The sequence below is a fragment of the Cydia fagiglandana genome, chromosome 27, assembly GCF_963556715.1.
Source record: "Cydia fagiglandana chromosome 27, ilCydFagi1.1, whole genome shotgun sequence".
Lineage (NCBI taxonomy): Eukaryota > Metazoa > Arthropoda > Insecta > Lepidoptera > Tortricidae > Cydia > Cydia fagiglandana.
This window is the reverse complement of record NC_085958.1, coordinates 2,058,822-2,074,709: the sequence shown is the minus strand read 5'-3', so window position 1 is coordinate 2,074,709 and position 15,888 is coordinate 2,058,822. Positions and strand designations below refer to the sequence as shown.

Sequence of the window (15,888 nt, the reverse complement as noted above, 5' to 3'; positions counted from 1 at the left end):
ACTAATTTAAGAACTTGACGAAAAACAAATGGGACGACCCAAGACGATACCAGTCTTGGCACCGCTCCTATCCAATCGGAGAAGCGCCAGCCAGACGAGACGAGAGACGAGGCGCGAGCAGAGGGCCTACCGTGAACTACGTTCGACGTGTTGCCTCTCTGTCGCACTTGTAAATTCGTACCTAAGTGTAATAGGGAGGCATCACGTCGAACGTTGTTCGCGGTAGGTCCGCAGTATGTACACTCGTTCTCGGCCTGTCTAGGAATTTATTTATCGACGACTGTGTACAGCCCGCATTAGGTAAGTTGGTGTCAAACAAAATGTAATAAAAACAGCATTAATTAAAATACAATTTATTCTTAAATAACTAGAACATGTCTTTTTCTTCGTCCGTCTCAATGACTTTCTTCCTGCATTTAGTGAAGATGCCACGCTTCCACAGTAACACGATTAAGATCACCATCGGGAATGTGACAAACACACCTTAAAAAAAAAACATTTATAGTTGGTCAAGCAAATATTGTCGTTAGAAAAAGGTGGCGAATTTAAAAAATGTAGACGCGAATATCGCCCAATAGAAAATTTGAATTGTGCGCGAAATAAACCAGCACAGTTTTCTTCTGGCAAACTGCAGGACAGTTTGTTGGCAGAGGGAACTCCCTTAAAACATGGTTGGGTAGACTTAGCTAATTGCCTAAGTACATGTTATTACTTATGATGGTAACTTTAATTTAAATTTTCTTCTTCTACTTTTAATCTGGAGGTCGCGGGGAACCCCAGCTCGTACCAATGAGTTTTTACGAAATATCATTTGACATTTACCAATTGCGTTTCGGCTAAGGAAAACATCGTGAGGAAACGGGACTAATCCCATTAAGGCCTAGTTTTGGTTGGACGGTCAGATGGCAGTCGCTTTCGTAAAAACTAGTGTGACTTACCTATCATAATCCCCAACATAATGGCTGAATCAGGGATCGGTTGCTCGAGGTTCTCCATACAGACGAGCTGCCTCGTGGAGTTGATGACTTGGTTGTAGGTCAGCCCGCGGAACGGCTCCGGGGTTTTACATCTGAAACAAAACACGATAAAAACTTGCTTTATTTAGTGAAATACTCTTCTTCTTTTCCTTTGCCTTATCCCACATTAGGTGGGGTCGGCTCTCCATATCCTTCGGCGCCAAGACGATCTGTCTTGAGTTGTCGGGTTGGGTAGTTGGGTTTTATCCAATAGTTTGGCCATACTCGTCCACCACGTCAGATTTTGCACGACATGGCTGTCGTCTCTCCGCATAACATGGCCGTACCACCTCAGGCGGGTTTCCATAAGTTTTTCTGAGACGGGAGTGACTTTGAAGCTGCCTCTAATAAGTTCGTTTCGTATCTTATCTATTCTTGTAACTCCACCTGACCATTTTCATTTCGGCCACATGTAACTTTTTAATCTGTGTATTTAGTGAAATACTAATGAAATATTTTATTATAGTTGACGTGCAACATTCTGCCAAGTAACTGCTTATTCAGGGAGACGGCATTCGTACGATTTCCCATCTGCCGAAGCATACAACTTGTACCTATCCTCTAGCCGCCCAGAGACCTATAAAAAGGTCCTGTCCCATTCTAATTTGAACTTTGTGTTGACAAAATAAAATTTCATTTTGTTTGGCAAGGTTAGACGTATTGGGCGGCTAGAGGCTATGGCATTGGGTGTGGTGACTCATCCGAACACAAAAGATCGAGGTTTGCTAGATTTGTCTTTGACGTGTGTCATTTTCTATGTAATTGTGTCGTCATGCGCTGTCCATGCTGCCCACCATACTACATCTACAGTACCTATTACTCCCACGCCCCACAGAAATTTACTGATCCCACTGGTGATGCTCAAAGCATCGCTCTATTACTGATTCTGTTACTTGGGGTAGCTCCATTCAGCAGCCTGCAGCAAGGACTAGGAAGAAGAGACTACGAGGGGGAAGCGAAGTTGAGGCAAAATAGCACTGATAATAGACAAACGGACGGACTGACAGACGGATGGATGAATGAATGAGTTTATTAATCTTTACGTCATGTAGGGCATCTGATCCCCGCAGGGAACCATATCTTGCAGCAGCGATATGAGCATATCCACCATCCACTGAATGGATGGATCGATGGACGGACGGACAAACGGATGGATGAATGAATGAGTATATTAATCTTTACGTCATGTAGGGCATCTGATCCCCGCAGGCAACCATATCTTGCAGCAGCGGTATGAGCACGTCAACCATCCATTGGCTGTCGCAGTCGCAATCGTAAGGGTTGTTGGTGAAGTCTCCGTTCTCCAGAAGGTTCCAGCGGTCGAGGTAGTACGCGTTGTATGAATGGATGGAAGGATGGAATGACTGATGGATGGATGGATGGAAGAACGGATGGACGGATAGACGGACAGAATGAATGTATATATTAATCTTTACGTCATGTAGGGCATCTGATCCCCGCAGGCAACCATGTCTTGCAGCAGTGGTATGAGCACGTCAACCATCCATTGGCTGTCGCAGTCGCAATCGTAAGGGTTGTTGGTGAAGTCTCCGTTCTCCAGGAGGTTCCAGCGGTCGAGGTAGTACGCGTTGATTTCGGTTATGTTGTTGTTGTTTAGGTACAGCTGGAAGGAGACGAATGGGTTAAAATGACAGTGAAAGGAGCATTCCACGAAATTGTCTACCGTTGTCCCGTACAAACGCGAAGTTTCTGAAGATTTAAAGGTATAAGAGTTTCCTTTTCTATGACAAATGGTCAAAAATATGCACAGAAAAATAATCGCCTGCTTTAAATGCCGAGAAAAAAGTGGCAACACAGGAAATAAAATGCGTTTGTACGGGACAGTCCGTGGAATGCTCCGAAAGTAGGTCGGCCTTTTTCAGAAAATGTGTGCGGTTTATAAGTAGTCTATGTTGAGAGAGAAGAGTCGTGGAATGTATTGGGCCGAATAGATTCCACGACTCTTCTCTTTCCGAACAGACTCTACTATCAACACCATATTCTTTCTGTATTGTCTCTAGTCGCCATAATTTTTAGGAAAGTGAGTAGAAACCTAAATATTGCTTAGTGTGCTGAAAATTTTCGTTTACCCTTAGCACAAAACTTAACTGAATAGCAATAGATATAGGCAATAGATAAAACTCTTCTGACCATCCAATTTTTGTATAATGACTGATTGACCAAGGCTCTCCTCATACTGACCTCTTTTATTAACGGATGTTTTTCCACCTCATCGTCATCTTCCCAGACCAGAAACTTGGGTTCCAGAGTGCTCAATCGAGGGTTATAGGAAATATGGAGGATGGAGAGGCTCTCCAGGCCTCCGAGGGCACCGGATGTGATTGATTTGAGCTTACTGCAGCGACGGATGTAGAGCTCACGGAGTTTTATTAATGTTTTGAAGGGACTGAAAAAAAGTAGAGTTATTTAAAAATACTTTTGAAAGAAAAAAAATCATACTCGTGCAAGCGGTGCAAGCCGTGCAAGTAGCGGTAAGTTTCCAAAAAGTTGGAAATGTTCTCGGAAATTTCAGGAAAATTTCATAGGAAACAAGGGAAACTATCATTTTGTTAATGGAAAATATCGATTAATCAAAATATAAGAACTTTTCGAAATTTTTCCATGTCGAAATTTTAATGTCCGAAGGAACATTAGTAGGTATTTTAAGTGTCCTCGCTAGGTAAAGATAGGTATCTGAGTTGGTTAGCAGCGACCGGACCTGTGTTTTGAAATGTCACAATTTCTAGTCTTTCCCGAAGGTTTTTCAGCTCGCAAGAATGAAGTGTAACTCACGTATTGTCATTGATAGTCTCAAAAGGGTTCTTGTCCAAGATCAAGACCTGAAGGTTCGTGGCCTCATTAATGGTGGCAGGCACGGTGGTGAACTTGTTCATGCTGAGATCGAGACCCTGGAGCCGCCGCAGCCGTCGGAATATACCCTCAGGCAGGGTCTCAAGGTCGCAGGAACTGAGAGACAGGTTCTGTAAGAGTTAAATTCATATTAGCTCTTTGACCACGCTAAGTTTGCACTGACTTGGCAATAACTAAGTAAAGTTAGATCTCCAGACTTGAACATGCACGAAAACTTAGAGTGGTCACTAAAGGAACCAGGATTTTGCGAAATAACCAATTTAACTTGTTATTAATTTAATTTCATTCTAATTAATTAATATCAATTTGTTCCATAGGTATCATAAAACATTTCACAAGACAAGAAGTCAGAGTACGGTATAAATAAGGTCTCGTCAAAATCAGATGAGTAATTGTAATTAAATTTCTTGATTTTCTTAAGGCGTTCGAGCCGTGTTCGAGCCTGTATCAGACCCAATTCTTCAAATAAATTGAAGTTCTTGGAACCACAGGCAACTTTTTGATTTGTTTTTTAGTATTATCATCCCGGGTCAATTTCTGAACACGATTTTTTTTCTGTCCGTGATGAAAATCGCGGGTTAGCATCAAATAATACTTAGAGTCTGTGCGGAAAGAGAAGAGTCGTGGCAGAAACGGGAACTAACATTTTAAATTTTATATGGCAATCAAACCTTTGACACCTGTCTTGTAAAAAGTAAACAAACTTCTGTCAATGTATATTTTTATTAACAAAAACCGCAAGTTTTATGTATAAAATATTTTCAAAACACGATAAAGCCGTACATAAAACCACAAGGAAAATTATATTTAACATTGTTCGGTTTTGTCAGCGGGAAGAAAACGGCTAAAAGCCGACTATCGACTTACAAAAAGTCGCGGAACGTGTTTCCACTATTCGCGGGTATTAATGTTGTATTTAATATTAAATAATTACCTATTTAATAAGCCCCCTAAGTAACTTGTCTCCGGTACATAATCGGTAAGTATATTCACTCAAAATATATTAATTTTCATAAATATGCAGGTCGTTCATGATCTTTAAAATAACAGACAAATAGTCTTGATACTTGCCATTTTATGCATATTTATATGTAATTTCTTTTTCAGGATTGTGTAAAAGTACCTACGGTATCTCGAATAAAAGACCGCTAAGTAGGTGATATACAAGAATTCGTAATCTACGTGCCGGATTCAAGCACATCCAGTTCAGATGAAGATAGTTCTATGAGTGTCCCTGGTTGTTTTGAAGCTAGCTCAAACATAAGTGACATTGAATATTTTAATTCAGACTTCGATTACAAAGAATAAAACTTTTTCTAATAAAATATTTCTTTATTTGTAGGTTCTGTTAGTTACGAAATTATATTTCATACTTAGCAGTGACTTTTCGGCGAAGTAAAATATCGTGAGATGAGAGAACCGGACATATCCCCAATAAGGCCTACCTACTTATGCACTATTTTTATTCATATTCATACTTATTATTAATAATGTACACATACATTACAAGTCAAGTTTACAATGGGTGAAATATATCCCAGATAAAATTACAGTTCTATTGCCCAATTTCTACCCGATCTACCCGGTTTTAATAACTGTTGGACTGCACAGATTAGGCAGTACATAAATGAGACTCGTATCTTGTTTGGTACTAAAATTACAGTTGTATTGGGCAGATTCTTAAATAGTTTTAGCATTTTTGTCCATCGCATTCACTTTTTAGTATCTGAGATATAAAAACAAGTGTATTTTAAAAAGAAAACTAGTGCCTGCGCTAAATCAGAGGATTGAGTTGACGAGCCGACACCACCACCAGGCTCCGTTTCGTAAGCCGTGGTAAAAAACTGGAACAAAAGGGATTCAAGTATCATGACCTTTAGTGTCGTACTATAATCACGTGACCAGTGTTGTCAGCATAGCAAAAACCATAAAACAGCACTGGCGCGCCCTCAAATCCCACGACTCTTCTCTTTCCGCACAGACTCTACCATTTTTTTTTACATAAAGAAGCCACACTTTCACACCGGGTTCCATATGAATTCACTGATTAATTGGTTTTTAGAGTACACTTAAAAATACCTAAAGGCTCAAATTACTACTCCCGTGCCCTGTCCGGAATCTACTTTTGAGCATAATGAAAAATCCTACGAAAAATTCTACATTAGTATCACTAATTTAGTGTCAAATACTTAAACTAGATGATATTTACTATCACTGAGCATATACACTATTAACTTCATTGTGGTAAATAACTCGTGATCGAAGTTTAAATTTTGTCCGAGCGCGCGAGTAAAATTTCGTCGGCAAAACTCAAAGGGCTCTCACAGCCGACGTCTGTATCTGAACCGCCTCGTGTCCCGCCTCACCTGTACTGGCAGTATTCGGCTTATTCTCAAAGCAAGCGGATGTACGTCAAGCCGCGGCGTGTTCGAGCAAATCGCATAAGTATTGCGGAATCCGGGTGGGCGACAATTTTTTTCTAATTTCGATGCCCCTTATAAATTTTATTTCCCACATAGCTTTTCAAAAACAATTGTCATATTTAGGAGCCCTTTATGTATCTTTATGTAAGCGATAACATAACAGTTTGATTAAACACGATTTAAATTTTTGGCGATTTTTTTTATTACGAATTCTAATTTCCGTGCCCTAATTCCCATAGAATATTTCCCTAAAACAGCTGATTAAGTGGCACGGGAATTAGAAAGTATTACATTTATTGTCAACAAATTTTTAATTGGGGGCACTGTAAGTTAATTGGCAATGTTTACGTCATATTATTATTACATATATATATATATATATTGGCATTGAATATATATTATATGTAATAATAATATGACGTATATCTTTCTATTTTACATTTAAGGAAATCTCAGAGAATGCACAAAAATCTATGAACGGTTTTTTAGTATATACTTACAGGGTGGACCCGAATAACCCGGGCAATTTTAATACGTAAGGTAAGATGGGGTAAGACGACACTGGGGTAAGACTATCACTTGTATGGAATCCTCGTACTGTTAGTCTTGCGCCACCTTACCTTATTCATTTATCATATTATAATATTAAAATATTATATAAACATAAAACTATTTTTGGAATTATTACATATTATAATACCCGTACCTAAGGTTACATGAAACAAAATGAATCAAATTTACAATCGTTTTATTTTGTAAATTTGACAGCTGACAGCGTAAGCCGTATAAAGTTTAAATATCTGGGAGACCGAGCTTTGCTCGGAAGACATATACCTACCTAAAAACTCAAAAATGCGCGTTTTCCCAGAGACATCTAGCTAGATCGATTTTTCATCCCAGAAAACACCCATATATGATCAAATTTCATCGAAATGGTTAGAGCTGTTTCCGAGATCCCTGAAATATATACAAGAATTGCTCGTTTAATAGATTAGTTGTTATAAATTAGCTTTTCTAATAGGTACAAGAAAAAATAAATATATCCTATTCTTACTATATTATAAATGTCAATAACATTCTATCTAAATAACATTTAATTTGAGCATGTAGTCTAAGAATTAATACACTTTAAAATCCCTTAGTTTTGTCACTGGCACAATCACTCTCAATCAATATTATTTTAAGGTACTTCTAGCATACCCACTTCCAAATTTGAAACGTAATTAGGTTTTAGCTTTTTAAGCCAATAAAAATCTAATAATACTGCAATATTAGTCACGTTCTAAAGATAACTGCATAATTAAGTTTGTAATCCTATAGAAATATATGGGATAACAACGTTACCTTTTAGTTCTTACAATTAGTAGGGAAAGTAAAGGTACAGTCACCTGAAATAATATGTTACACAACGAAGGCCGCAAAAATATCTGACACGATCATATTTGTAGAGCCATAAGAGCGTGTCACATATTTTTGTGGCCTTCGCAAAGTAACATATTATTGCAGGTGACTGTACACTACGATGGACGATGTGAGTATGAATAAAGATGTATTATGATATGTATATACATAGTATCAGTATGGTATGGGTATGTTTACCCGAAAAGAAGGACAGCCTACAAAAAAAGAGATGGGATCATTTCAATTCATGTAAAAAGACGCAAATCTCGCAACGCAGTTCTTCTACTCTACTACAAAAAAGTGTTGGGATGTAATGTGAAACCAAGTCGGTTATTTTAGTCAGTGCCAGGGGGTATTTTGTAAGCAAGTTTTTTTTAGGAATATTATGATATTTTTGAGAAATTACTTAACCAACCTACACTTTGAAGATTTTCCCGCAGGGCAGGGACACCCCGTATACCGTATAATGTGTAAAGTAAGGCGGGGTAAGACTAACTTAGTTTATTTTGATCGGGGCAAGACTAACAGTATGAGGATTCCATACAAGTGATAGTCTTACCCCGGTGATAGTCTTACCCCACCTTACCTCATATGTGTTCAAACAATTTTTTGGGTTATTAATTTATGAAGGCAGCATATTCGATTTCTTCAGATTAACTTACACAATAACTTCTTCTCACTGTGCCCCTATTTATTTCTCAGTATCATTTCCTATAAGACCATATACCAGATCATACACCTTGTACCTATCTACATGCAGATACATAATGACACTTTTTAATGAATAGTTTTGTATGTAAAGGCGGACAAGTTTACGAAACTACTCAAAGTATTGTTTTGAAATATGTACATTTTACTAAGAAAGAGAGATTAGTTGCCATTAAAATAAAGGAAAGGATTAGTCAAATACGTAGTTTTTAGTGTAACATACTTTCGTAGATTTGTCGTTCGAAACTAAAATTAAAGAAGGTAAATATGTCCGATGCCACTTCAGTATGGTTGCAGTATATTATTGTAGATTAAAATATACATAAATAATAGTTTTAAGTACCAAAATAAGTTAAGAAAACAATTCCCGTGTCGTGTTCTAATTTCCGTCCTAGTAAAATCTAATTTCCATGGACACACTAATTCCCGTGCCCTGACCAAAATTTTAAATTTAAATAACTTTTATAGTTTTATGAATATTTTTATCCCATAAGAAAATTAATATTTATTATATTTTTTATCAAATTCTCAGCATATTTTTTTTTGTGTAATGTTGGTATTTCAAAATAGGAAATTAGACAAAAATGCTCGTTTGGTGAAATTGACCCTCCCATACATGTGGAAAAATCAAACACAATAGTAACATTCGAGCTCCTATGGATTCCGGTATTCCACAAGGGCGTACTCTGGACCCGGCACTCTTTATTCTACCACCAATAAAATCGATAATATTAGCTGATTGTATTCTAATTAATGATAATTTAATACTTACCCTTAACATAGTCAAATCACTGATAGTCCCTAAAGTGATAGAGTCGATGTAAGCCAATGGGTTCCCACTGAGATCCAGGTGCGTTATCTCTGGTGTGGAGAAGAACATATCTTTGGGGAGAGAGTGGATATCATTGTTGGCCAGGTTAAGGAACGTCAGTTTGTTGAATGGGAGGAGTTTATCCCCTTCCACTGTAGTCTGAAATGAAATGGTTTACACATAATTATATCCATGGTTTACAATTTTAACGAAGTTACAGACAATTTCGCTAAGTTTTAATGTAAATAATCAATGAAAAACATTGCATTTATGTACAGGAAGAAATGTGTTAAAATATAATTAGGATTCAAAATACTTATAATACACAAGTGGCATTAAAAGTCAGCCATAAAATTGAGGTGTATTGTATGACGCAAGATTAAAACTAATTTTTCAACATTATTTAAAGGATTAAGTAGGTTTTATCTTTGACACTTAGACTTTGCACTGAGTTCGTAAAAAAGGGTCTAAGCAGGCTAAGCGAACAAGAAGTGCCCCCAACGACGATTTGGTCATTCTTTCAGGTGGTGTACTGGCAGGTCCTAACCCAAGTAGCACAGATAGCTCTATAACTACTCACTTTTAGTTCTATTTAACGCTCTGTGCGTATTAAGACTCTTATAAGAGCACACTCGTGGTCCTACAGCTGTATAATAGATCTCAGTGATATTTATATAGCTTAGGGCTGATTAAACGCTGCATTACGGCTCTGAAAACTACCATTAATACGCAAAGAGTGATATAAAGGTATATTTGCTACGACTTTATACAGCTTTAAGGGTTATCAAATGCTTTAACCGTTATAAGGTCTGTTTAGTGGATAAAATTACGCCATGTGCTGTATAAGGAGGTAATTGTGGACTTTTATTACGTTGACTTATTAAGGGAGCACAAGTGAACTATTATGAAGCTAATAGACGTATAATGGAACACATGTGGCACATAATACAGCTTGTCGCATAACATGTTTACCGCTAAGCAGCTTTTATTACGCTGACTTTTAAGGGAGTACGAGTGAACTATTATGAAGCCAATAGACGTATAATGGAACATACGTGGCGCATAATACAGCTTATAGCTGAACATGTTTACTGCTAAGCAGCTTTTATTATTCTGACTTTTTAAGGAAGCACGAATGAACTATTATGAAGCCAATAGACGTATAATGGAACACATGGGGCGCATAATACAGCTTATCGCTGAACATGTTTACCGCTAAGCAGCTTTTATTACGCTGACCTTTAAGGGAGCACGAGTGAACTAATATGAAGCCAATAGACGTATAAATGGAACACATGTGGCGCATAATACAGCTTATAGCTGAACATGTTTACCGCTAAGCAGCTTTTATTTCACTGACTTATTATAAGGGAGAACGAGTGAACTATTATGAAACCAATAGAAGTATAATCGAACACATGTGGCGCATAATACGGCTTAGCGCTGAACATGTTTACCGCTAAGCAGCCTATTATACTACCATTGAGACTGTCTGCATAGCGGCTGTTTAAACGTTCACAAGATGCCTTATAACTGTTTAGAGGTTCACTAGTGTATCGAAATAACGACTTGGACTTTATAGTGGTTCACTTAAGTATCTTTATCAGATATATAACAGTCTTATGCTGCATATTAGAATTTTAATGGTTCACGTTGCTTTTTAACATTGATCGCCATTTTATTGTAGATAACCTACAAAATTGAAATTACTTTTCCAACTTTTAAGGGTAACAAAAAGGTTTTGTGCATGAGTTCTTAACCTAAATCATTAGTTTAGTACTTCCTATAACGTATTATTAACTTTTTATCTCATAATTCTGCCCAAACCACTGAAATAGTTTTTACACATAGCTTATTTATATCATTAAATTAAATAAATACTGATTATTTTCGTGGCGCACTGAAATTTTCTTAGATAATGCATATATATAATGTCAATAAACTTGCATTCCCAAACATCTTTCTCGCGTAAATATATAAAAGATCATGTACTAACATTCAACTAAACACTTTAACAAAATGACTTATGGCGTCGTTGCGCTTAACGTTTTTACTTCAATATAAATATGTTCACCTCTGCGTTCATCGTCAGTGAGACTATACTAAATAATAGCTGCTTTTTAAGGCAGAGGTGTAAAAGTATGTTATTAATTATCTTTTATTCAGCCCAACGTCAATCTTTCCCGGTATTAGGGTGCACATGTGACATATTAGCTGAATAAAGGGTAACTGGTGGTCTCTTACCCAGTCAATATACACCTCTTATAACTCCTGTTGCCACTTATAATTCCGTTAAATTGCTGCTACAGCGCTCTTAAGTAGCTATGTGAACTTAAGGCTGCCTAATTTGTGCCCATTTAAGAGTAATAAAAGCTGAAAAGACGCTTATACAGCTCTTATGCAGCTTTTTTATTCCAGCTTCAAGCGTATTCTTACTTCATTATGCGGCTGCTATACAGCAAATCTGTGCTACTTGGGAAGAACACTCTATGCTGAATATCAGTCCTCGATCTTCTTTTGTTTTCGAGTTATTCAGGATAATTAGTGTATCATTGAAAGTGTCATATTTTGTAAACTGTTCAAGTTAGATTAACCCCTTTGAGACTGAGATGAGATTAAGACCCTTTGATTATAAAAAAAATACCTGATATGAATCGAAATAACACAGCCTAACTGTTAATTTAATATGATGAACCGGAAAAGTGCGAGTCGTAATAGCCCACCGAGGGTTCCGTACTTTTTACGAGTAGTATCCCTAATAGCATTTTCTTGTATGGATTTTGTTGGGCCTTTGTTTACGTATTAGTTGGGCAACCGTTATATTTGGCCGTACGATTTGCTGGAGGGCCCTCGACAAAGGCCCTCCCGAAGATTCCCAACAGAGGGCCATAAGAGTAATTTTTTCGTTGGGCCGTGGTTGGGCCTATACACATTTGTTTGATGGTTGGTTAATTGTTACATTTGGCCGTATGGCTTGATGTAGGGCCAACTGCAAAAAAATAAAAAAGAGCAATTTTTTCGTTGTGCTTCTGTTTGCAAATTCAACACTTACCCAACGGCAAGTCAGGTAGGTCGGTAGGTAGTCGTGCACCAGGTTGAAGGCCCAACACAGCTTGTCCCACAAAGGGCCAACATTGTAAATTTAACGTTGGGCCTTGTGTAGGATTCTTACAATACTACCGTAGGTAAATAGTTGTGTAATTTATAGTGTCCCTACAGTCTAATTATGTAATGGGCTTTTGTTTACGAGTCCTACAGTTACCCTACGTTAAGTAAGTGGTTGTGTAATACGACGTTGGGCCTTTGCTGATAAATATTACAATTACACTACGGTAGGCATTGGTTGTATCCACATGAAGGCCCTAGGCAGCAGTTGTTGTTAATCTTCTCTGTATCGTTCCAATTTTAGTATATGTACTGCTGAAGAAACTACACTTAATATACACTCTAATTTGTATATATACTAACCGCACTTCGAAACTTCGTAAGCGAGATTTAAATTGAGAAAATGTTGGTAAAATACAATTTTTTAAATTTATGTAAATTTTATAGTTATAGCTATTAGATTTATAAGTTACTTTAAAAAAATATTATGATTATATCCGGAATAATCGAGAAAATAACTATAACTTCGATGTTTGGAGACAGTAACGCCATCTAGTGACGCCACAAGCAAACTCAACTGGTATTGTTGGGCATCAGTACCACAGCCAATGTTGGTAAATGCGATATTTGTGCTCATTGGGCCAACGAATGTTATCGTTGTTTAGCCACCGGTACCAAAATACACAAAGGCCCATTGTTAGGCGTCAGTGCCACAGCCAATGTTGGTAAATACGATATTTGTCATCATTGGGCCATCGGATGATATCTTTGACTAGCCAACGTTACCAAAATACACAAAGGCCCATTGTTGGGCATCCGTGCCACAGCCAATGTTGGTAAATGCGGTATTCGTCACCATTGGGCCAACGAATGTTATTGTTGTTTAGCGAACGGTAGCAAAATACACAAAGGCCCATTGTTGGGCATCAATGCTACAGCCAATGTTGGTAAATGCGATATTTGTCGTCAATGGGCCATCGTATGATATCGTTGATTAGCCAACGTTACCAAAATAAACAAAGGCCCATTGTTGGGCACCAGTGCCACAGCCAATGTTGGTAAATGCGATATTTGTCATCATTGGGCCATCGGATGATATCGTTGATTAGCCAACGTTACCAAAATACACAAAGGCCCATTGTTGGGCATCAATGCTACAGTCAGTGTTGGTAAATGCGATATTTGTCGTCATTGGGCCATCGGATGATATCGTTGATTAGCCAACGTTACCAAAATAAACAAAGGCCCGTTGTTGGGCATCAATGCTACAGCCAATGTTGGTAAATGCGATATTTGTCGTCATTGGGCCATCGGATGATATCGTTGATTAGCCAACGTTACCAAAATAAACAAAGGCCCATTGTTGGGCATCAGTGCCACAGCCAATGTTGGTAAATGCGATTTTTGTCATCATTGGGCCATCGGATGATATCGTTGATTAGCCAACGTTACCAAAATACACAAAGGCCCATTGTTGGGCATCAATGCTACAGCCAATGTTGGTAAATGCGATATTTGTCGTCATTGGGCCATCGGATGATATCGTCGATTAGCCAACGTTACCAAAATAAACAAAGGCCCATTGTTGGGCATCAGTGCCACAGCCAATGTTGGTAAATGAGATATTTGTCATCATTGGGCCATCGGATGATATCATTGACTAGCCAACGTTATCAAAATACACAAAGGCCCATTGTTGGGCATCCGTACCACAGCCAATGTTGGTAAATGCGGTATTCGTCACCATTGGGCCAACGAATGTTATCGTTGTTTAGCGAACGGTAGCAAAATACACAAAGGCCCATTGTTGGGCATCACTGCCACTGCCAATGTTGGTAAATGCGATATATGTCATCATTGGGCCAACGAATATTATCGTTGTTTAGCCAACGGTACCAAAATACACAAAGGCCCATTGTTGGGCATCTGTGCCACAGCGAATGTTGGTAAATGCGATGGTGGGCCAATACAAAATTAATGTTGGCTACGGAACGAACCTCATCCCAACGTTTTCCCTACCGTTGGCACCGTGGGCCCCAACGAAAATGCTACTAGGGATTGTTATAGCGGCAACAGAAATACATCATCTGTGAAAATTTCAACTGACTGGCTATCACGGCTCATGAGATACAGCCTGGTGACAGACAGACGGATAGTGGAGTCTTAATAATACGTAACTCTAAAAAATGTTGCCATATTCTAAATAAAATAAAACAACATACCATAAAAATCCTCCTATCTAAGGACGACGTAGTTATCTTGTTATTACTCAAATCCAAAGTAACAAGAGTATCTCTCAAATGCTTGAAACAGCCAGACTCTATGACCTCGACCTCACTGTTGGACACCGTTAGATTCTGCACTGGGAGCGCTGGCAGCTCCGATAGGGTGGCTATGCGGTTTCTACTGAGGTCGATCTCGGTTGGTCGGAAGGCCTCTAGAGCTGAAATTATGATTATGTATGTATTTATGTATATACTTTATTGTTTATAGAAATAAAAACACGAGAAACACAGTTGCAGAGTGAATTGAATACAACAAAGGCGAGCTTATCCCTGTATTGATGATTGAGTAGGTTAGGTACTCATCAATCTCATCATAGTAGTTCCGCATTTACAATGAATTGCAACATACCTATACCATAGAGTTAGACCAAGAAAAGTCTGCAGCGATTTTGATAGCCCACGCAGCGCAGTGCAAATGTTATTTTAAACGTCAAATGTCTATGAAATTATGACGTATAAATAACACTTGCACTGCGTGGGCTATCAAAATTGCTGCAGACTTTTCTTGGTCTAACTTTAACGGGGTTTGGTTATGTGGGTTTACCTTTGACGCATAACCATTTCTTTTAAAAACCTACCTTTCCAGTCATCCACGGAGAAAGATGCACGTATATCCTTATTGGCGCAGTCGACGCGGTTGTCTGCGCACGCGCATGTTGTGCAAATCACGCCAGAGGGCGCCTCTGTAACATACACCATGTTATATCATATTTGCATAGACGAATAGAACAAGATGACGGACAATGTCTATTATATTATTTAGATCTCAACTCAACTCAACATTTCATTCAATAGATGGCGCTGTATATTTGAGGAACATGATTTTGTACAGGTTGGCCCAAAAATAGGTTGAAAAAATGTTTCAGGCATAATCTTATTATTACATCTTTTACAAAAAGTCTTTAAAAATAAAACTACAACCATTTTACTGAAACTAAATGGAATATATGCTCATAAGATACGTAAGAAGACTTTTAAGTAGGTACATACATGTAAATAGAGCTAGTACAGTCATTATATCCAAAAAACCGACCCTACCCGTGAATAATTAGTTCTTGAATTTTTCTTTCGTAGGTCCCTCGGGGGGGTCACTGGGAGTGTAAATTCAAAAAGTAGGCTTAATTAGACTCCTGCGTATATTCGAAAAATGGTTTTTTTCCAAAGAAACGGTTTTTCTTCAATAACTCGGCCATTTTTGATTTTACAGTAAAACCGTAAGGACAAAAACTGTAGGAAATTTGATTCTCTACAAGTTAGTCCAGTCATTA

General features: G+C 38.0%; 2 protein-coding genes across 2 annotated transcripts in view; one reads left to right on the top strand and one right to left on the bottom strand.

The window, feature by feature from the left end:
• The window catches only part of LOC134677990 (arginine-hydroxylase NDUFAF5, mitochondrial), a 168,051-nt gene that overhangs the window by 44,177 nt on the left and 107,986 nt on the right, over nucleotides 1-15,888 (top strand). The gene's annotated exons all lie outside the window — the stretch shown is intronic.
• Nucleotides 342-15,319, bottom strand: LOC134677793 (leucine-rich repeat neuronal protein 1-like). The gene is made up of 8 exons (XM_063536221.1): nucleotides 15,199-15,319; nucleotides 14,558-14,778; nucleotides 9,192-9,389; nucleotides 3,810-3,997; nucleotides 3,219-3,423; nucleotides 2,453-2,640; nucleotides 939-1,069; nucleotides 342-483 (listed from the first exon to the last, which is right to left on the bottom strand). The coding sequence occupies exons 1-8, from the start codon at nucleotides 15,317-15,319 to the stop codon at nucleotides 368-370; spliced, it is 1,368 nt and encodes a 455-aa protein (XP_063392291.1). The 3' UTR covers nucleotides 342-367.